Source organism: Phasianus colchicus, chromosome 7, assembly GCF_987193195.1.
Source record: "Phasianus colchicus chromosome 7, bPhaCol1.hap1.1, whole genome shotgun sequence".
In the NCBI taxonomy this organism is placed as follows: Eukaryota; Metazoa; Chordata; class Aves; order Galliformes; family Phasianidae; genus Phasianus; species Phasianus colchicus.
The window spans coordinates 36,286,275-36,309,003 of NC_143442.1; the positions used below are offsets into that span (position 1 = coordinate 36,286,275).

Here is a 22,729-nt window from a genome sequence, read left to right on the forward strand (position 1 = left end):
CTCTGACCTCAACACGAGACAGGGCCAAGCTGAGCAATGTGGGGCTCACCCCCTGAGTCTGACATGAAGTGCAGGCTGTCTGTGAGGGCTGTGGGTCTCAGTGCTGCTTTGGATCCTTACAACTCCTACTGGGCTCTCAAGGCCAGTAGGAGGACTGTAGGTACCCCAAATGGCTGGGGTACGTACCAGCTTCAGCACCCATGGTCAGGGTGCAGCTGGGGGTGACTCTCTGTGCATAGGGGGTCTCATCTCGATCCTTTGGGAGAAAGGGCAGAAAGCCCCACGAGCAGAGGAGGAAGTCACTTTCCAGGCTGAACCCGATGCTCCTGCCATCCTCCTGCCCAGATGTGCCCTGCAGTGGGTACCCTGCTTAGCAGGCAGCAGAGCGCAGCTGCTGGCTATCTGGGATGCAGCGGGCTGCCTTCCTTCATCCCGCAGTGGGCTCAGCTCAGGGCTCCGAACCCCCAGGGTACAGCTGGGGGATACCGGAGCCCCGCGGCAGCGGCACACGACAAGTGCTCACGGGTACAACGAGCACAGAAAGACGGCCAGAAGTGCAGGCTGGCTTCTGAGTCAGCACGGACAGCCCTGGTCCCACCCTCCATCCCGGCTGCGGAGTCTCCTCCTCGCCCTCTCCCCCCCGCCCGCTCTTCCTTCCCCGGGTCCCGAGCACTGAAACCACCCCCGGACCCGGACCCGGCCTCTCCCTCCTTCCTCCCCTCGTTGCAGCTCGATGGGAATCTGAGCCCAGCGACATGGGGCTGCACGACTCCTTCTTGGCGCTGCTGCTCCTTCTCGGGGGTGCCTGGGCTCAGCAGGCTGAAATCAACGCCCGTGTCTTCAGGGCTCAGGGTAAGCGGGAGGCAGCCCGGAGAAACGCGGGGCTGCCGAGCTTTGGAAGGAGCAGTGCGTGCGGTGCGGGTACTAGCTTAGAGGTCTTTTCCGATGGTAGTGATGCTGTGGTTCTATGATTCTTTGGGCTCTGATGAAGTGTATCTGCTTGTTTTGTGCTGGTTCTCCTCTGGCCAGGTGTCCTTGGCAGATTTGGGATGCAAGGAGGGGATGGCAAGGGTTTATCTTTGCAAAGGACATCAATCTGGGCACAGGCTTTTGAGGCGCATTTTTAGTTTCACTCTTCTCTGCAATGGTATTTGTACTGGGACGTGTTGGGAAATCGTGGATTTCTCTTTGTGGTCGTAGCCGCCGTGTCTTGGTTTGGTTTAGTTTTGTTTAAAATGTTTGCTGCAGCTGCATCTTATTTTAAGTACTAACGGTGGTCTTGCAAGCGTGAATGCAAATGGGAAAGAATGAAAGCGTGCGCAAATGGATATTTTCTGGCTATGCGCTCAGACACGGTCCAGCTTACTGTAAATGCCAAAGCAGAAATGCTAAGGAAGAACAATCTCAGCCCTACGTGCCTGCTTGCGTGTCGCATGTGGGATTAGCAACTCGGCACTGTGCTGCTGGTGTTTGTCCCATGGCTTTGCCAGGGGCTCAGTGGAAAGCAGTGCTGTGCCACGCTGCTCTGCTTGCCCCCAGACTGCCCCGTGGACCTGTTCTTTGTGCTGGACACCTCTGAAAGCGTTGCCCTGAGGGTGAAGCCCTTCGGGGACCTCGTGGCACAAGTGAAAGACTTCACCAACCGCTTCATCGATAAGTTGACTGAAAGGTACGGTGCTCATCACTGCCCTCGGGGGTCTCTGGGGCTGTGCCAGAGCTGGGTGGGATGCTGGAGGAGAGCAAGGCTGTGCAGGGACACCAGGCCATGTCTTTCCTCTGCATGCCCACGACCACACTGGTCCCACTCCAGCCATTGCCAATGTGTGCCTAGGTGTCCTGGGGTGCTTTGGTGTTAATTGTGATGAAAAAAGGCATGTGTCTCCCAGGCATTGAACCCAACTTTGGGGGTCCTGTGGGACACCACAACCTCTTTACCCAGTGATCTGCTCCTAGATGCACCCTCACAGCCACCAGCCCAATCTAACCCTCGTGTTTCCAGGTGGCCACCTAAGTTCCCCAGAGCTGGAGGGGCAGAATCTGGGGAAGGGCCACCTCGTGTCAGCATCACATCACCATGTGCTTGGGGGGCAACCTGCTAGGCCCCCATCAATGCAACCTGGCTCCTAGAAAAGTGCCAGGCTTTGTCCTGAGCCCCTGCTACATGCAGACAGAGAGACAGGCTCCCTGAGTCTGGCATCTACTGACCAGCCTTGTGCTCCCTACACACTGTGGGGTCATTGCCCTGCATGCAACTACCATGTCTGCAGCGCTACATGTAGTGCAGTGGGCTTGGGGTGCTTCAGGGATGGGTGGATGGATGGTGATGCTCAGGGGGCTTTGGGAAAGATCTTCATGGGAAGGGAGAAGACAGGCTTGGGAAGTGTGCAACTGCACATCTGTTTGGGATTGTTCCCTGCATCCTGAATGTGTCATTTTGGAGAACACTGATTATGACTTCAGACCCAAGCATGAGGTGCTGTGACAGGCTGTCCCAAGCACTGGAGAACAAACCTATGTTGGTGCATGGGAGAGGGCTTCAGCTCCCACCACTCTCTGTATGCAAGCATCCTTCAGGCAGTGACATTCCTCTGTTTCCAGAAGCACAGGAAAAGCAGGGAGCCTTCCCAAAGCCTTGGCAGAGGAACTGCATTTCACGTTGCAGGCAGTGAAGATGGCAACGTGGTAACAGGGCCATGCTGAAGGCACAACTCCTGGTGTCCTCTCACAGGTACTTCCGCTGTGACCGCTTCCTGGCATGGAACGCTGGGGCTCTGCACTACAGCGACTCTGTGGTCATCATCAAGGACCTCACTGCCATGCCCAGCGGCAGGGCTGAGCTGAAGAACAGCGTGTCGGCCATCAACTACATTGGGAAGGGCACCCACACTGACTGTGCCATCAAGCAGGGCATCGAGCGGCTGCTCGTTGGGTACGGCAGCGGGGCTGGGGCGAAGGACAGGGTGAGGTGGGTGGTGGCTGGGATGTCCCTGTGCAGGTCTGTCCCTCCTGTGTGAAGGAGGTCACCTAATCATAGGGTGGCAGGTTACTGTTGATCCACCTGTGCTGGGATGAGACAAGCCTGGCTGTAGGCTGGGGCACTGGGGCCTTAAGCCCTTGCAGCACTAAATGCAGTGTTTAAATCCTTGCAGTGGCTCCCATCTCAAGGAGAATAAATACCTGATCGTGGTGACTGATGGACACCCTTTGGAGGGGTACAAGGAACCCTGTGGAGGCCTGGATGATGCTGCTAATGAAGCCAAACATTTGGGGATCAAAGTGTTCTCTGTCGCCATCTCACCCCACCATCTGGTAGGGACCAAGCAGCAGTTCCAGGGCAGGGGTCTCATGCTGCTCCAGCATAGCAGCATTTGTGTAAAGGGGCTCCACTGCCCTGTCTGGAGACAAGTGGTCCCCCAACAGAGTCAGAGTGTGGGAAACACCAAGGGCTGGGGACACACTGAGGGCTGGAGGGAGGATGCAGGTCCCCTGGGCACATCCCACATGAGTGCCTGCAGATCTTACTCTGACTCCCAACCCTAGGACCAACGTCTCAACATCATTGCCACGGACCATTCCTACCGCCGCAACTTCACTGCCACCAGCCTGAAGCCAACCCGGGACCTTGATGTGGAGGAGACAATCAACAACATCATCGAGATGATCGTGAGCACTGCCTGTTCCCCTGCTCAGCCCACCCCTGCCCTGGGCTCCCTCCACTCTCACAACCCACCTCTCTTTGCTTTTTGCCTTGCAGAAAGACAACATGGAGCAATCGGTGAGTGTTCTCCCGCACACCAAGCCCATCCCCTCTGCTCATCCCTGCCCTGCAGGACTTGGTGGGCCCACTCTGCCCAGCATCGAGGATGCCCCCAAGCAGGGCATGGTGCTACCATTTCTTCTGATGTTGTTTTCTCCTTTTATCTGGCCAGTGCTGCTCCTTCGAGTGCCATGTGAGTCAGGCCCTCAAGGCCTCTATCCCCCTCCTTGTGCCTCCAGCCGATGCCTTGGTGGCTCCATCTAACCCCCACCTCTCTCCTGCAGCCTCCCCGAGGACCCCCAGGACCTCCTGGTGACCCAGGCCACGAGGTGAGGAATCAGCCCCTGGCCACATAGGGATGAGTTCCACAGGGATGCTCGAGATCCAGTGGGACATATGTCACCCCTTGGCCAGGGAGATGATGGGAACAACTGTCCCATGTGGCCTCTGTCCTTTGCTCCCCATATCCATGGAGCATTGCCCTGATCACCTCCCTGCTCTTCTTTCAGCCTCATTTTATTCGGGGGAAGGCGAGCTAACTTGTATTTCTGTCCTGTATTTCAGGGAGAAAGAGGAAAGCCAGGTCTTCCTGGTCAGAAGGGAGATGCTGGAGACCCCGTAAGTAGAAAACTCTGGAAGTTTTCAGGAAGCATGGAGATGTAGCACTGAGGGATGTGGTTTAGTGGGCATGGTGGTGATGGGCCAGAGGATCTTAGTGGTCTTTCCAATTCTCAATGATTCTATGATGCTATGTTTTTAATGGACTAGGCTTGGTGGCTCTGCCAGAGCTCCCAGGCACATCCTCATTGGCAGGGTGATGGGGAGCTGCACTTGGTGTCAGCAATTCCCATCCCTGCACCATCCCTTGTAGGTCACCATCCTGTATCCCTGTACCACCCCATTCCCACAGTGGTGTCCTAGCCAGCTATCCCTGGAAAGGAATGGTGACAAGATACATCCCCTTTGGATCTGCCCACCCAGCACAGGGTCCCACAAGGCTGCCTTGTTCCTTGCCCCAAGCAGCTTCCCCTCCTGTGGGATGCCTCTCTGACTCATGGGGTGTACCCCGAGCTCCCTCCCGACACCACAAGCACAGCAGTGTTATGGAGAAACCTTTAGTAAATAATAAGCTAATTGTATCAGGAAACCATTTTCCTCCTCCCTTTTTTGCTAGGTACATTTATTTTGGGAGAAATGTTTCTCCCACACACATAAGTGTGCAGTTATCCCTTTGTGTGCCCAGCTTGGAAACCCCATGGCACGTGCATGTTTTTCCTTCCTGAGGGTTTTCTGCCCTTCCACTTCACCCCCAAATGATATGTCCCCAAGTGCCCCATTTCCCTCACCACTGGGGAAGGCTGGGGGTGCTGGAGATCCACCACCCCACAGCATCTTTTGCCAAATGAGCACGCAAAGGAAGAGCAGGTCTATGGGAGAGGGCTGTGGTAGTGGGGGCAAGAAGCATATCCCAACAGGATGTGTTGAGAAACATTACAGAATCATGTTTTAAATGCTAGTGAGAGAGTGGGTGACAATGTAAAGTCAGTGCTGTATGAACCTGAATGGGGACTGCCCCCTTAGTGCTGACTGATGCCTACCTACCTACGTGCGTCTGCCTACATGACACTGTGTTTCTGTCTTCCAGGGCAGGCCAGGGGACATGGGGCCCGTTGGCTACCAAGGAATGAAGGTATGTGGGGCTGCAGGGTGGTGGATACAGTTTCTAGTGGGGGACAAGATGCTGGTATCCTCATTCTCCATTTTCTCTCTTTCCTCTCATTACTAGGGCGACAAAGGAAGTCGAGGAGAAAAGGTGAGGACAGCAAAGGCTTGAGGGGTTCTTGTGCCCCTGCTTGGCTGGCAGCACACTGCCTATGCACCCAACCCTCCATTGGCATTGGCATCTGACAAGGACAGCAGGTTTGAGGGTCCTGACCTCTCTGTTTCCCTTTGCAGGGCTCGAGAGGAGCCAAAGGAGCCAAGGTTAGATTTTGCACCATTTATTCTTCCCTACTGATGCTTGAGGTGGGAGGGAGGAAGGGTGCTTGGAAGTCACTTCCTCATGGTTCCTTGTCTGCATTTCAGGGTGAGAAGGGCAAGCGTGGGATTGACGGCATTGATGGCATGAAGGTAAACCTTCCCCTCCAGGTGCCCTGCTCAGCCTGAGGACTCTGGGTGCTGCCCAGGCACCCCCAAAACTATGTTGGGGCCCACAGCAGAAGTTCATGTCCCACATGGAACCCATGTGCAGGGGCATCTTACAGGTACTGCTTACAGCAGCACTTGTTCTGTCTGTCCCACAGGGAGAAGCTGGATACCCTGGACTACCTGGCTGCAAAGGCTCACCTGGATTTGATGTATGTACCCCATGGGCACCTCCTGCTTGGGAATACTTGGAAATGCTCGTGGTTTCCTATGCAGTTCCTGGACATCTGTTCCTCTCCACTCATGAAAGCTGCCCCTGTTGCATTATGATGTGTGACAATACCATGTTTGGCTGGAGGCTGCTTGGTGAGAGGAAGAGCTCAGTGCAAAACAGCAAGCAGTTTCAGGCTGCTGTGCCCAAACAGCCAGAACATATTGGACGTTTGGATGGCAAAGCTGCCATCCTTGGACTCACACAGCCCCACAGTGCAAGAGTGCTGTGTCACCCATCCCTTTTGCTCTTTGTGCTGAGATGCTGTGGGCCAGGTTGCCAGAATGCTCCCCCCATGCCGTTTTCCACAGGTAATCGTGCTGGGCTTTTTTTTTTCTCAACAGGGCACACAGGGCCCACCTGGACCAAAAGGCGATCCTGGTGCTTATGGACCCAAGGGAGGAAAGGTAAGCCCATGGTGTCCACCTCACACTCCCCAGCCTACTGGACCTTGGGTCTGCCCTTGCTATGCCAAGCCACAGGCACAGAAGGAGGTGTGCTTGGCAGCCTCCAACCTGTAAGAAGGACAAATGTCCTTCGCCCACTTTGGAGATGGAGTGGTTCAGAAGAGGCAGACACTCAGGTTTAAGGGACACTCTCAGAAGAGACAGTGATTGATCCACTGCAGACCTCCCCATGCCACTTGGGGTCAAGCCCCTACTAGAGTATGTTGCCCCTTGCCCTCAGTGAGGTCTGGTTGGTGAGATGTGAGCTATGCACTGCTTGCCCCAGCTCCAGGATGTCCCCAAAACTCTGAGATGTTCCTGAGAAATGGTGGCTCACGTTGGTGGGGCAGTGGAGGGGATGGGGACCTCCATAGGACTGTGGAGATAAAGGGGTTTCAGGGAGAGCCAAAGCTCCAGCAATCCACCTCAGCATGGGGACCAGAATCCACCCCTTGGTACTGATGTGTCTTCTTGTGTCCTTGTGAAGGGAGAGCCTGGAGAAGATGGAAAACCTGGCCGGCAGGGCATTCCTGGGAGCCCTGGAGAGAAGGTTGGTGAAGAGCTCACACAAGTCCTCTGCAAGAAGGAGAGGTCTCTTCTCTGGCCTCTGCCTCAAAGCACAGCTTGGCCAAGGCTCCGCTAGTATGCAGGGCTTTGCTTCAAAACCCTGTCTTTGCTTTGTTACAGGGTGCTCCTGGCAACAGGGGAGAGCCTGGACCCTTAGGGGAGACGGGGGATGAGGGTTCCCCAGGCGCAGATGGTCCTCCAGGAGAGCGGGTGAGTGTGGGCAGGCTGCGGCAGGGGCTGATGTCTATGGGCAGGTGATGAGGGAGGGTCGTGCAGTGCTGAGAGGGGTCCTAAATCTGTGTTCCCACCATCTTCTTGCAGGGCAGCAATGGAGAAAGAGGACCTCCAGGCTCGCCAGGTGACCGTGGGCCACGAGGAGATCTGGTAACTACGTCCATGGGGAGCCTGTTGTCATCTGCTTGCAAATGGTGGCACGTTGGACAGCTGGGGCTGGAAATGTGTGGCCAGTGGGCAAGCTTGACTGATGCACCTGCCTGCCTGATGGGCACCTGCGACATCCCACCCTGGCACCATCCCCTGGCAATCATACCTTCACACTGATGGGTTATCAGCAAACAGACAAACCCCATGCCCAGAGAGCAGGCAGAGAGCAGTCTGTCGATAATAAACCAGTTGGTGAGAGAAAATGAGCAGGGTGTCCTCCTGGGGGGGTGGTGGGGCTCTGCAGGCAGGCAGAGTTCAGTAAGGAGGGCACAGTGGTAGGCAGGCAGGCACCTGGGTGAGGGTAAAACCTCCCTCCCCTTGCTGGAGTGAGTGGGAGTCAGTAGGAAATTATTTGTTGGGCCTGTCTGGGGTGAGTCACCTGCTGCAAGCATGGGGTGAATGAAGCCATGGGACAAGTGGACAAACACGTGGCCAATGGCACAGGTGCCTGCATGCTTCTGCTGTGTGGGATGGCATCCAGGAGCAGCACCCTAGCGATGCCAGCACTGCCAGGTGTTTGCTGTTGTATGTCCATGGCTGAAGTGCCGCTCACCTTGAGAACAGGGATGGGCTGTGCTGGGATGGGCCACATGAAGCTGAAGCAGCCTCCCTCTTTTTGCTTCCTGCAGGGGAAGCGCAGCAGCACCACCACATGTGGTGTGTGAGGCAAATGTGCAAGGGAGATAGATGCATGCCAGTGTTCTGCCGTCAGCCTGTTCTGCAGACAGTGGGCTGCTTCCTTCCAAGTTTTAGATCAAGTACAAGGCTTGGTAACCTTGACAGAATCACCTCCACCAATGTTCAGGGCTCTTTGAAAGTTATTTTATGTTTACTCTTTGGCTTAGGAATCTGGGAGCCCTGCCTGAAAGCAAGAGCTTTGAATCACCAAGCTTTCAACCACTTTCCCAAATATTTTAATCCAGGTGTGACCTTCAGAAAGCCTCTCTAAGGTTGCAGGCAGAGTAGCATCCTGCACAAAGAGCCTTGCAGTGTGTGCCACCAAAATACCCTGCCTCAGGTTTTCCAGGCTCCCCTGGTCAGCCTCGCTGTGCTGGTTTCCCACCCAAAACCTGAAGTATCACTGTTAGGATGACTGTTTCTACCCAGCAAGCAATACTGTGTCCCTGCTCCCCATCGCATGCAGGACATATCCTCTGTGTGTGTTTTCAGGGAGAACCTGGACCACCTGGTGACCAAGGACGGGAAGGACCTCTTGGACCACCTGGAGACCAGGTAAGATTTGGGATTAGCCTTCTGGATTGCATGTGGAAGTGTGTGGGGTGGCAGGGAGGCTGTGCTCAAGGGCTCAACTGATGCCACAGCATCTTGGAGCAGTCTTCGCATGTTCCAGACCAGGCAGCAAAGCCAGTGCAGAGGGGCAGTGATTTCTAGGAGAACTCAGAATTTGAGCGGGGCTAGAAAATGGAGACTTGGCTGCTGGGCTGGGGACAAAAAGACCTCCACGTCATTTCCCAGTCCTGTGGAAACAGATGTCAACACGTCTCGCAGACAGATCTAGAAACCAGCAAGTATGAGCTGCAGCAGTGCAATAAATGTTCAGGCCTGGGGCCAAACACTGCTCGCCTTGATCATGGGAGTTAATGAGATGTCTTGTGAGAGCAAGGACAGCCTGACAAGGCCTCGGCAGTGGCCTGACACCCGTGGAATCTGCAGACAATCTGTCCCAAAGCCAGTTGCTTCTCAAGTCTGCTCACTCTGAGGCCCGGTCCTCCCACCATGGGCCCACTTCTTCATGTGCGCTTCAAGAAATCGATCTGAGATCCTGCTGGCTTTCTGGAGCACAGAACTGGATTCCTCCAGCTGAAGGAAGGCTTCTATCCCTCGCACAGTTAAAGGTTCTTTCCTCTCAAAGTCATACCAAGCTCCCACTCAACTCCTCTGGAGTTGCAGGGTTAATCCTTGGTGGAGATAGCACTGTTGGCAATAACCAGCATGGCCTTCCCACCTGAGCAAGCATGCTTTGACATCACCCTTGGATGAACTCTGTGGCACATACTCCTGTAATCATCAGAGCTTCAATAGAGCTCAAGATATAAGAAAGTTCTGAGATAAATGTTCTCACACCGCTGGAAGAGGACTTTCCTGAGGTGAAGAATGAAGATCAGTGTGTGAGTTTTGGAAATCCTTCATGGTCAACCCACTGTTGAAGAGCCCTGTAGGAGATTTGGAGTGTGGGACAGCCACAGAGGGGCCACTGCTGTGTTCCTGCCTACCCCAGCACCACCACTACAGCAGATCTGTCCTATAGGAAACACCCCCCATAGGGACACTCCTGCCAAGGTTGGGCTTGCCCAGAATCAGACTACCCTCAAACCTGCCTTGTGCTAGTGAAAAGCACCAAGTTCTCATTGAATTGTCCAGACATTTCTGTTCTTAACTGAGCTAAACTAAACTCTGGCCACAGTTAAAGAGTATCTGACAGCCACCAGCTTGTTGGACGTGGCCATGGTGGGAGGTGCCTCTGGTCAGAGGGTGGTATTTTGGATGTGTGCATGTCCTATGGGTTGACACCAGCGAAGGAAGAAGGACTAGAGCTGCTTTTCTTGTATAGGGTCTCATTCCAGTTTCAAGGCAGGAGGACTGGGTAGGATAAGATAGAATTCAGGTGGAGATTTGACCCAAGCCTGGGCACCAAAGCTGTATAAGCATGACAGAAGGAAGGATCTTCCCCAGCCTGCCTTAACAGGCAGAAAGGAGAGGAGGCTGTCACAAAGCCTATGCGTTATCCATCTTCCCTTCCCAGGAGCACTGAATTCATTCCCTGTCAAAGAGGGAAGTGCCACAGCACTGATGCTTCTCCAGAGCAGCGGCTGACCTACTATCCCAGTCACTCTAGGGAAATTTAAAAAGCAGTTGTAAAGAAAAGATGTTTTTTTCCATAAACTGAGGGAAAATGTTTTTGCTTGGCCAAATTAAAAATAAATTGTAATTGGGCTTGGGCAAAGGAAGAACTTAGGCAAACACAAGTGCTTTTCAAGCCATGTTATCTGCAAGCTCTGGCTCTTAGAGCACATTTATCTTGGCAAGGAGGAGTTCCTATTAACCTGTGACTCTGTTTCACCCTCCTTTCTGTCTGCAAGAGAAGCTAAAGGTCAGCGTGCTCACCCCCTGATCTCCTGGGCTGCTTTGGTGGTCCATCATGGCTCTGGTGCCCATCCCTCCTACAGTTCTTGTTGCGTGTAGAAGGAAAAGAGGTTAGGAAACTGCTAAGGACTTCACGACTTAAGATCCTACATCTTCACAAACCCCATCGGGGCTGCAAAGGGTTTTAACTTGTTTGTTACAGTGAAGCCACCTATGACCAGCATGAGCCAAGTGCATCTGGAATTCAACTTTGGCTGATATGAATGGTCATGAGATCCAGTCCCTCCTTCCCAGCTTTCTCTTATTTGGGCTCTTGTGCAGAAATAAGGGTCACACGCCTTTAAGCAAGCTCTTGCTCTTCTCCACACTACAAAGTTTTGGAGTTCTCTGCCACCATCTGTGTGCCTTTCCCTGCAAGAAGAGTGCATGAAGCGGAGCAGCAAGGACAGCTGGAGGGAACTAAAGCCTCCTCAGCTTGTGGGTGGTGAGAGACAGCAGCTGCAAAGCTGGGCAGTACATGAAGACAGCTCCTACTCCCCCAAATCTCACCAGTACAGAGTATCTCTGTTGTCTCAGGCTTCCTTGTGCATTTTTGGAGCTCATAAAGACTCAAAAAATCCAACAAAGGCCCAAATCCACCCTCTCCCTGCCTTCTTTCCTCATGCCTCTTGACTCTGAACATCACTGGCCAGCCCTGCAGCTGACGGACCAAGTGGCTGCTGCCCAGATGGACATGGCAGAGTGACAGCTCTGGTCTGTTCCAGCAGATGCTGCCAGGACCCTGCAGCCTCCTGAGGACAGAGACTCCCCTCAGCCATGGAAGGGCTTCCATCAGCCCAGCTGCCATGAGTCATGTCCAAGGCCCCCGTAGAGAGAGGCCTGTGATAGTTTCAGGGTGATATGATCCTCCAAGGAGGGACATCAATGCAATGCCAAGCTGTGCTTCACTGCTGGAAAGTGTTATCTTGCCCCCCCCCCCCCCCCAAACCCCCAGCCTTTTCCCCTCTGGGCCCTCCCCCTGGAGTGCCTCCTCACCCAAGTACCTCCTCACCTGAGTTGATCCCCATGAATAGAGCCTTTCTCCTCGGTGGAAGTGACTCACTGATGAGTGCAAGGCATGAGGTTCCTGCTCCCACCCATCACATTATGAAACGAAGGGACCAGCCCCTCTGAGGAGGGGCTCATGTGACAGCTCTTTGTGTTCTCCTAGGGTGAGCCTGGACCCCCAGGACCAAAGGGCTACAGAGGAGATGATGGCCCCCGCGGCAATGAGGTCAGTGGTCCTTCATCATCACATCTTCTCGGGAGGAGGAAATTGAGGGAAGACCAAGAGATGCTGCCCATTAAGACTGTCCACACATCCCATCGGTCATATAAACCCTTTTTTGGGGATACTTGCTGTGCAGTATCTGATAGCTTCCTGGCAGACATCTCAAGGTATTTTTGGTGGATCCCTAAGGCTGTGAATACCTTTTTCCCTATCTCCAGGAGAGGGTATAGCTGCACCACAAATGATGTGGCTTCACCTTGTGGTTTCTCTTCCTCTGTCAGAAGCTAGGGGAACAAAATATCTCATGTGACAAGATTAAGTAACCCTTGCCTGCTGCCCCTGAATGAAAGGGGCTTCTTCCTAGCTCCTAGGTGTGTTGTCAGAGCTGGTCTCAGGTAGGAAGCAAGGGATCAGAGTGCTGCAGGGAGTCTCAGAAGGCATCATCTTCCCACATCAATGGATAGTGCACAGTGCTTGACTCCTCCTTCTGATCCTTCCAGGGCCCCAAGGGATCACCTGGAGCACCTGGGTTGCCTGGAGATCCTGGCCTAATGGGAGAAAGGGTGAGTGGTGTTTATGGAGACTGCATGCAATGTGGGAAGGATCTACAGCTGACTGGTTCCATGCAGCATAGTCCAGGTCAGGGAGAAAAGAAATGGCTCTCATAAACAGCTGAAATACGTTGGGAAAACTTGCAAGCAGCTTTTTTTTGAGCATGCATCCCCTTTGCAGGCTCAGAGAGCCCTATCTTGGAGTGTACTTTCAGTAATGGAGGTCATATTGCTCAGTGTTCCCAGCTTGTGCTCATATCCCTCATCTCTGAGAAGCACAGTGTCACCATCAGAACTTCTGGGGCTTGTCCCATCTCATTCTGTTCCATTTTCCTCTTAAAATAAAGAATGAGAGGTAGTCTTCAAGAGAGGTACAGGAAAATCATGTCTCAGTGTCCCCCACACTTCATGAAGAGCTACAAAAGAGCTGCACTCTCTGGCTGTGCAGCAATGGGGAGTGGGCATGGGAAGTTGGGGGACACAGCAAGATTGGTCTCTGTCCCAGGAAAGAAGAAGTAGTAAGAACAATATTTAGCTGGATATAGCGTAAAAGAATACAATAACTGTTCTAAACACAGCTCTGCAAGTAGAGCAAGGATGGCTGTTGCCTCCTTTTGGTGAATGCTGAAGGAAGGCAAGATCCTTCTGCTATGCAGAGTATTCTGCTTGTCACTGTCTCATCTACTTCTCCCTTCCTTTCCAGGGGGAGGACGGTCCTCCTGGTAATGGCACGATTGGATTCCCGGGTGCCCCTGTAAGTTTACTGTGCTGCTCTGAAATCATAAGACCATTATTGATGCTTGTCTGACCTAACACACTTCCTTTTCTTCATTCCCAGGGGCAGCAAGGAGACAGAGGGGACCCTGGCATTAATGTAAGTGTGTTGCTTCCTTCTGTATCTAATAGAGAACTCCCTGGCTAGTGTCTTCTGGTGGTACTTTGGCTTGTAGAGCCTCTCTGTCAGTTGTATGGTAAAATGGACTCCTTGAAACAGCCTGCTCACCCAGAACCCAGTTTATCTTATGCACAGATCTCCCTCCCTCCTCTACTTCTCATAGAAGTGTTCTGCCTTCGTGCAACACCAAGGATGGCAGAGTGCTCTCAGATGTACGTCCCAAGCCAGCATTTGGTGTTGGAAGAACCAGCGGGGGGGAGCTGGACAGTGACTATGACAGGGAAAGCCAACTAAGGAGATGTACCTCAATAACATTGACATTCAGTGCTAGGAATCTTATCTTAGCTCTCTGTCTCCTCTCCAGGACAGCTGTCACAAGGTCTATGCATCAACCTCACCACACTACCAACATCCTCTCTGTTATTTTTCAGGGAACAAAAGGATATATTGGTCCTAAAGGTGATGAAGGAGAAGCTGGAGACCCTGGCAACGATGTGAGTAATTTCTATAAAGCTGCATGACTTTTCTCTTTGAGGGAGGTGGAGGAGTAAGGAGCTGGATCTAGTACTATGCTGCCCTTTGGTCAGAGCCTATCAGACTTTGTGAGCCTGCAGGCACCCTTTGCTGCTGTGCAGTATCTGATAGCAAGCAGAGCTCTCACTAGATGTTCACTTGAGATTCTACATCTTATGGTTAGCAAACCTCCAGCTGTTAGGCCAAGGGTGGGTATTATCTCCATGTGGTGTTGTATGCTTCCTGACAGCATCAAAGTTTGCTTTAAGGGACACTGGGAATATCTCTCCACAGGATAGAACAAACTTTCTGAATTTTCTTTTTGTTTCATCTCCAGAACCCAACTGCTGGTCCCAGTGGCATCAAAGGAGCAAAGGGCCACAGGGGTCCTGAAGGCCGCCCAGTAAGTAAAGGCTCCAGAAGGATTTGCACCACCAAGCTGGGAGGTGGAAAGACAAGCAACCTTTTCAGCCTCTGCATTGCATAGCAAGACATCGAGTTCTTGCTGCTCTTGTAAATGCTCTCTCAACACTTCTGTTTGACAGGGACCACCTGGACCTGCAGGGCCTCCAGGGCCAGACGTGAGTATGGCAGGACCGAGGCACTGCTTGCTTGCTTGGTCTTTGCTGCTGGGGATCGCTGCTGGAAGGCTCATGCTCGTGGGCTGGGTGGTGCCTGCCCCATTACTACCCCACTGAGTCTTGCTGGCAAGGTTTCCTTCCTTTGTGTCAGGCCATCACCATGCAGTGTGAAAACTTCAGCTCTCACATAAGTGGGAAGACTGAAATTATCCCCAGACTGGCCCCTCCTTTTTGCTATGCTGGCTTCTTGATTAATTTGCCCACCAACCAAGGGATCTGGACATGCTGTGACCATGGGTCACAAAGATTCAGGTCCCCCCATTTTGTGGTAAGCTTGTAATAAAAGCAACCTCCACAAAGGGAGGAAAGTTCCTGCAAGCTGGATGGTGGCTTTCCATGCAGCCTCTTCTGCACGGTCAGTGTAATGGGTACTCTTCACTGCTGGCAAAGCCTAGCTCTGACCTCCTCCAAGGGAAGCAGCCCCAACTCATTTCCAGATTAAAATCTGCTTTGAAGGTGCAAAAGCAGCAGTAGGGGTGGTGGGTAGCAGCACTTGGGAGCCAGGCAGCTGCCACGGCTGATATCCACAGAGTTTCTTCATCTCTGGTTTCAGGAGTGTGAAATCTTGGACATCATCATGAAGATGTGCTGTGAGTATCCTGGAATTTCTCCTCCTCTGTTTTGCTCCATGCAGAGTGGGGTGGCTGCACCTTAGCACCCTGGTAATGAAGTGCTACAGCAGCACAGGGTGCTTAGGGGTCTGAATTCGAGCATCACAATTAGCAATTTACTTAATCCCTCCAGGATTAGCTTTTATATTTAAATAAGAATACCATAGTGTGTTTGGAGATAGAGCTCTGCCACACACAGGGTTTCAGTTCAGGGCACTGTGATCTAAAAGAGAGAGATCTGGATACATCAAACAGGAGGGAAAGCTCCACAAATGAGCAGGAGCTTGAATCATCCAGGTCAGGTGTCACCGTGTTTGCAGAAACACAGACCTACTGTCTGTGTTGTATGAAAACCTTCATCTGCAACATTTTGATGTTCTCTCTTTCTCTCCCTTTTCCTCTAGCATGCTGTGGTGAGTGTTACTTGGCAAAATCATTCTGCAAGCGTTTGCTAATGCTTCTCCCTCTTTCCCCCTCCCCCTCCCTACTCCTTGCCTTCCACTTGGCTTGCAATCCAAAAGCCTTAAGCAAGGACCAAGAGTACATTATGTCTGTCAGCCATGGGCAAGAGGGGAGCAAGATGAGTCAGCCTCCTCCAGCCCACCAGTGTTCACCTCTGTCCTCCTGGGCTGGGCAAATGGAAGAAGTGAGGAGGCTTCTGAGGAAACAGATTTTGGAAATAGTTACTGAGTGTTTCGTGGGTACTCACAGCTTGGCAATGTTATGTGACTTACAAGGGGTGCTGAGAAAAATGTGAAGGGAAAAAATATTAAGCTGGTTCTTAAAGCTCCTATGTGGTTATTTTGCCACTTAATTTTGCACTGTGCTTTGCAGTCCTTCCACCAAGACTAACAGCAAACACTGGCCGATTGCTTGGGTATGCCTCCCTGCAAAGCATGTTGCTCTGAGAGCAGCTCAGATAGCAAATGCAAGCCTCACCACACATGTGCTTTACTGCAGAGTGCACTTGTGGTCCTGTCGACCTCCTCTTCGTGTTGGACAGCTCGGAGAGCATTGGCCTGCAGAACTTCCAGATTGCCAAGGATTTCATCATCAAAGTCATTGACCGCCTAAGCAAAGACGAGCGTGTGAAGGTGAGATTTCCTTCAAGTGCCAGGATAAATTTATTTTCCCCTGCAAGTGGAAAAACAGGGAGATGCCTCCACTCCACAAGGCTCAGCTTCATAACCCAATGAGTCTCAGTTCCCCCTAGATTCATAGGGAGAGTCTGCAGAATCTGTTCTCCCAGAATACGTGTGTTACTCGCTCTGGGCAACAAGACTGCAGTGGCTGTGAACTCTTTGTTCATGTCATGAAGCAGACTACTCCTAGTTTGCCTGGTCAGTCGGTTTGTTGGTCTTCTCCCTGTTCCAATGAGCATTTCAGGTGGCTGGAGTAGTGACTTCCCAAGGGCCCTGACAGCCTGCCCCTGGGAAGTCTGGTCTGCCCCAAACCTTCAATTAAGGTTTCCAGTTAAGTACACTGCTGAAAGAGATATTTGCAGCACAAAAGAGCAGTGTTCTTCAAGTCCTTCCGTTTGAAGAGCAGGAAAAATATTTACACTCTGAACTCTTCCCTGGTAACATGCTCTGCATGGGAAATTCCACTTATCCCTCTGCTATGGAACAGATGTTTGAAATTCAGACTTTCTGTAAGGTGTAACCCGACACAGGCTGTAAAGACACGAGGACCTGCTGTTGGACATGACTGTGGACATGCACAGGTCTCTGGCTGTTAAAGTGCCATTTAATAGCCTGAAAGACTAGAGTTGGGCAGCAAAGTTACTATTTAAGAAGAAAAGCATATTTTATTTAAAACATCTATTCCTAACCACCCAATGGTTTGTGTTGAGATCACTGAGGTGGGAAACCTGAGTTTGGGTCTTGTTTCACTGGGCTCAGCTGCATCCGCTCCTGTTGGAATAATACCAGCACCAAGGGGCAGCTGCATTGCCTGCCATGAAGATGTCTGGAATGAAACCACTAGCAGTTTCCTGAGCTCTTCAGGTCCCCTGGGGGCTCCTGGCTCTAAATGACTTCTTTTCTTCTCCAACAGTTTGAACCTGGGGAGTCCCGAGTGGGCGTTGTGCAGTACAGCCACAACAACACGCAGGAGCTGGTGGCTATGGGGGATGCCAACATAGACAACATTGGGGCACTCAAACAGTGAGTCTCAGCACATGGTGCACAGACCTGACGCAGCACATTCTACTCGCGTCCCATCCTTCATCTCTAGACTAGCAGCTTCTGCAAATGCTAGGATGCTAAATGCAGTGAAAAGTCTCTTGGTGGCTTTTGAGTGGTACTGAGACCAAGGAAGTTGCCTAAAACCCTGTGCAAGCAGGACTTTTCCCTGCCTTGCAAGCATGCCCGTGTGTCAGTAAGACGTGTATTCCCAGTTGTTCCTGTAAATCAGGGCTTGCTCACAGGGCTTTCAGGCTCTCTGGTGTCTGCTTGCAGGGCAGTCAAGAATCTGAAATGGATAGCTGGGGGCACCCACACAGGAGAAGCCCTGCAGTTCAGCAAGGAAAACCTGCTGCGGAGATTCACCTCCACCAATAACGTGGCCATCGTCATCACAGACGGACGTTCAGACACGCTGCGGGACCGTACCCCACTGACCTCTCTGTGTGAGGTCACCCCGGTAAGGGCATGGTGGCACGGGGAGGCTGGCAGGGAACAGCTATCATCAGTGGGACTAGTAGTGCAGGATCCCTAGGGGTTTCCATCTTTTGCTTTCCAAGGCCAGAGCCCCTGTCACTAGAAGCTCTCTCATGCAGTGGCAGGCAGTCAAGCTTATGAATGAATTAGGCACCAACTCTAACTTTTCTACAGGTGGTTTCCCTCGGAATAGGTGACATTTTCCGGAACTATCCAAACCCAGACCAACTGAATGACATCGCTTGTTTAGGCATGCCAAGGAGACAAGGACTGTCCATTCAGAGAGACAACTACGCCGAGCTCCTAGATGACTCCTTCTTGCAGAACATCACCTCGTACGTCTGCCGAGGTGGGTGAAAACTTTCTATGGGTTTCACCTGGGTCTGTGCGAGGACCTGGCCCTAGACTGTTAACCCAGGCCTTACTCCTCACCCCTGGAAAGATTCCAGAGCAGCATAACTGGCTGGTGGCAATAAGGGCCATAGTAACGACTGTAGCAGCCAAAGGGTGAGGGATACAAACTGCCTTCTATGCATAGCCCTGGCATGCTCTTAAATTGCACTCAGGTATTGAGGGAAGAGAGCAATATTCACAGTTCAGTCAACAAGCAACAAGAATGTCTCATGTCTTAGAACACTGCAGCAATACCCAGGTCCTTACCCCCTGCAGGATATCTCTGTCCCCAGAATTTTCAAGCACATATTCTGTGCTCTCTGGTGCATGCTTATATCTTTGCATGGCAACTTGCGTGAAGAGGCTACAACCAAAGTAAGCATTTGTCCCCAGTGCAGCTCTGTGGGAAGCTGTGCTACAGGAGAAGCAATTTTCCTGCATGAGTTGGTGATGTTACTCTTTTTAATTTTCTTAACAGAGAAGAAATGTCCAGACTACACCTGCCCAAGTGAGTACCTGCTCCTCTTGTCATAATACACACAAAGGGGTTGTGGATGCTGTGGTGAGGGATGCGGTAGTTGCTGTGCGTAGGGACATAGAGGTGGAGATATCCCACAGCAGGGAGGCTACTGAGCTCTGCTGTCAGGCTATAGAAAGAGCAAACCTGGAATCTCTCATATACACCCCAGCTCAAAGCACTTGGGGGACAGGAGCGAGAAAAGGCTGGGCAGTGGCTTCTCTAATTCCTTAAGAATTAGGGTTAGTCCATGTAGGCTTTAGATGAGACAAATGAGATTGGTTGTGCTGCGGGGGGAGGGCCAAGCACATACAAAAGTCAGCAGGATATCTGAGAAAAGTGGTTGGAAAGCAAGGAATTTAAACAGATCCATTTTGATGTCAGAAGAATATACAATCCTTAGACTCATGGAAACAGGCCAGCCTGGGAAGATGTAGTGATTCTCCAGACAAAATGGGACAGTGTAAGTCAAGGAAAACACCCACTGCAAGTAACAGGAGTCATAAACTAAATAAAAGAAAGAATGAGAGGGTAAAAGGACACGTGTAGGATAGCATTGGAGTGGGGAAACCAAAGCAGCAAACCCGCAAAGAGTAGGCATTTCCTCAGTCTAACAAAGCAGGAAGCATGCGAGATAGCTGGTAAATTCACCAGCTTCCCATGGAAAGCAGGAGAAAAAAGCAGCGTAACGAGCCCCGGGTCTGTCCTCTTGCAGTCACCTTTGCCAATCCGGCAGACATCATGCTGTTGGTGGACAGCTCCACCAGCGTGGGGAGCAAGAACTTTGACACCACCAAGAGTTTTGTGAAGCGGCTTGCAGAGCGGTTCCTTGAGGCCAGCAAGCCTGCCGAGGACTCTGTGCGCGTCTCGGTGGTGCAGTACAGCGGCAGAAACCAGCAGAAGGTGGAAGTCCCATTTCAGCGCAACTACACGGTCATCGCCAAAGCTGTTGACAACATGGAGTTCATGAACGAAGCCACAGATGTCAATGCCGCTCTGCAGTACGCCATGGGGCTGTACCAGCGGTCCTCTCGTGCTGGGGCTAAGAAGAAGGTGCTGGTGTTTTCTGATGGCAACTCGCAGGGGATCACCGCGAGGGCCATCGAGAGGACTGTGCAGGAAGTTCAGCAGGCTGGTATTGAGGTCTACGTGCTGGCAGTGGGCAGCCAAGTCAACGAGCCCAACGTCCGTGTGCTGGTAACGGGGAAGAGCGCAAACTATGACGTTGTCTACGGGGAGCGTCACCTGTTCCGTGTGCCTGACTATACCTCCCTGCTGCGTGGCGTCTTCTACCAAACTGTCTCCAGGAAGATAGCTGTTGACTGAGCACCCAAGGGGGTTTCTACCAGGACCGCTCCGGCTTCTCTCTCACCTAAAAATGAAAAACGACAAGACAAAAAAAAAAAAAAAAAATTAACAGTCTGAGGAACTTGCATCTATACAGAAAGCCATAGTGCGACAGCCTGTCTGTGCACAGTCTCCTTCCTTCTCCACCTTCTTCTCCATCTGCATCTCTGCCCTCCTAGCCTTGAGCCTCCCATCCCTGCTCTGTGACTGCCTCTCACTAACTCCCTGCAGTAGGCAAGCATAAGAACACCTAGCAGCAACCCCCCTGAACACCAAAAGCAACCTCATCTCTCTGATTTTTGCCGAGAAAGAACCAGGATGAGGAATGTTGTACCACTAAGGACTTGCTCAGTCCCACAAGGTTGATTATATCCTTTTTAGATACAGGGTGTTTTTTTTTTTCTTTATTTGCCTCTTTCACTCATACGTCAGCTGTGCATTTTCCCAGCTGACAATGGTCCTAACCCAACACTGTGCTTCAGCATTTCCGTAAGTTTTGAGAAGGGATCATTGTCATGGCTGGCAAGTTTGGTTCACGTCTCCCATGCTGGTGGGAAGAGATGGACTTATTATCTGAACCAGCCGTGCACTAGGCAGAGCTGAAAGCATCTCCGGCCTCCTGTGCAGTGCAATGGGCCACTGACTTCCCAGGGCTGGGTTGGAGGTGGGTGCTGGAGCATACCTCAGTGCTGACATTCCCATCCAGAGCAGGGGGCTGGGCGCTGACCAAGGAAAGGTGGCCAACAGCCACCGGGGAGGGGGGAACGTGAGAAGAAGCTGCACTCCTTCGCTAACCCATTTTGTGGTCCTACAGTGAAACCAGGAACCTCATAATTAACCTGATGACTTGCCTTATGGTCCAAATGCCATGCTGGAAAATCTCTCTGAGCCCAGTTAGAGGTTTTTTGTTGTTGTTGTTGTTGTTGTTTTTTCAAAAGTGTCAAGCCGTTTCCCAGTGAGCTCTCTGGGAGTATTGTTTCTACCAGACTATCTAGGAGTTAGACACCTAGGCCTACAAACTCTGCTATATGTTGAACTAGGGCCTATTCCGCAGCCCGGCCACGTCAAGAGAAAGGCTGCCGTTACCTGCCGGGGGCTTTGAATCACACCCTGCAGATATCAAAGGTGCTATCACTACGTGGGTGATGTGGGCCCTTGGTGTTTACACATTTGTTTCCAGGACCACACTGAAGATGTGGTTTGGCTGGGTGAGATTTTGTTCAGCGCTTCCATTGGTGCTCTTGCTATGAATTCATGCGCTTCTGAGAAAGCAACAGTGATTTCCAAGTATCACCATCATCCCAAACTATTTTGTATCCAGAAGTTACTTTTATTTTATGCCTGTGTTTTACTAAAAATTGTCCACTTCAGAAATTCGTCAAATAAATTGTTTTCCACAACCTCGTCGGAAGCTTGTCTCTGTTGAGTGGCTGAAAAGTGAAATATGGGATATTAGGATCTTGGGAGGACTTTGACAGGACTTCTCGCATAAAACCACACAGTGCAAAACAAGAGAGATGTACTGCATTTACTTCATATACGGCTATTACTGAGTGCTTGGGATTTGAGAAATCCAGGGATTATCTGAATGTATGAATGAGTGTGTTTTAAATTGGTATAAACAGGCTTCCGCTTGCAATATTTTCCACTGTCTCACAGCACAGCTAGGTGCTGTTGTTTCCAGAAGACCAGCCCTCACTGGTGCAGAGAGATGGAGAGCATCAGGTGAGGAAGTGAGTCGTGTTTGCTTTCTCCTTCTGTCCAGTGTCTGTCCTCAGTGTGTCACTTCCTGGGCAGATGGGGACTCCGTTCTAGTGGCAGGGCTTGTGGTGGAGGTAGCAAAACACAGACAGCTTCACCAGGCAGACTGTTCCCTAGGCATTTGTTTTATAACCTAAGGCAGCTCTAAAAGATGCCTGTCTTTGGGGATGACTGCATATCCCGGGGGCTTGCTGTGACCTTTCAGTTTGCATGCATCCAGCATCAGTTGATCCCCAGGCGCTGTTCACCATTTATATCGTGTTTCTGTGAAGGAGAAGCATCTGCCTGCTCCTTCCCTCATCTCATGTTCTCCTTGTAGCCGTGCTCTCTTTTGGCCAAGCATCTCAGCTGAGGTGAGAGGGCAGGCTGGCAGTGCTGGGGACACCTCGCTCACAGCTGGAAACTGAGGAGCACCTCTAAAGGTATCCTCCTTCCAGGGGTGCTTCTAAAAGATGTCCTTCTGTCCTCCCCTCAGAACCCTAGGAAAAAAACCTTCATGTCTGTGCCTAATAAAACCCATTATTGTTACAGCCAAGAAGAATTTCTTAAGGTCCGGCATGATTCATTGTGAAGGAGGGGAGCAGGGCACAAACCACAGGATTACCCAACCGCCACCAGCACTGAGCTTGCCATGGTGGGGTGGGCAGAGCAGAGAGGTGGGCAGGAGCCAGTTCCACTATTCCTGCTGGGCAACAAGGAGCAGGAGTGGAGCTGGAAGCTGGAAAAGATCCTACCCCTCCCTGGGCTCCCTCCTTGCATTAATGGAAACCACATGCCCCCTGCCTCCAGCCACCCAGCAGGCTGCAGACAATGGGGAAGGGGACAGGGGAGCTTA

General features: G+C 51.8%; 1 protein-coding gene across 1 annotated transcript; it reads left to right on the forward strand.

Moving 5' to 3' along the window:
- Positions 1 to 640: 640 nt before the first annotated feature.
- Positions 641 to 21,533, forward strand: COL6A1 (collagen type VI alpha 1 chain). Its single transcript, XM_031604494.2, has 34 exons — positions 641 to 852; positions 1,540 to 1,669; positions 2,729 to 2,929; positions 3,150 to 3,309; positions 3,541 to 3,663; positions 3,755 to 3,775; positions 3,930 to 3,950; positions 4,042 to 4,086; positions 4,322 to 4,375; positions 5,403 to 5,447; positions 5,544 to 5,570; positions 5,714 to 5,740; positions 5,843 to 5,887; positions 6,061 to 6,114; positions 6,518 to 6,580; positions 7,107 to 7,169; positions 7,307 to 7,396; positions 7,508 to 7,570; positions 8,801 to 8,863; positions 11,946 to 12,008; positions 12,506 to 12,568; positions 13,260 to 13,310; positions 13,395 to 13,430; positions 13,883 to 13,945; positions 14,302 to 14,367; positions 14,510 to 14,545; positions 15,159 to 15,195; positions 15,621 to 15,629; positions 16,177 to 16,310; positions 17,272 to 17,381; positions 17,676 to 17,859; positions 18,051 to 18,225; positions 18,748 to 18,777; positions 19,502 to 21,533. Exons 1-34 carry the CDS (start codon positions 756 to 758, stop codon positions 20,110 to 20,112), a joined length of 3,060 nt encoding a protein of 1,019 aa, XP_031460354.2. The 5' UTR covers positions 641 to 755; the 3' UTR covers positions 20,113 to 21,533.
- The last annotated feature ends 1,196 nt before the right edge of the window (positions 21,534 to 22,729 follow it).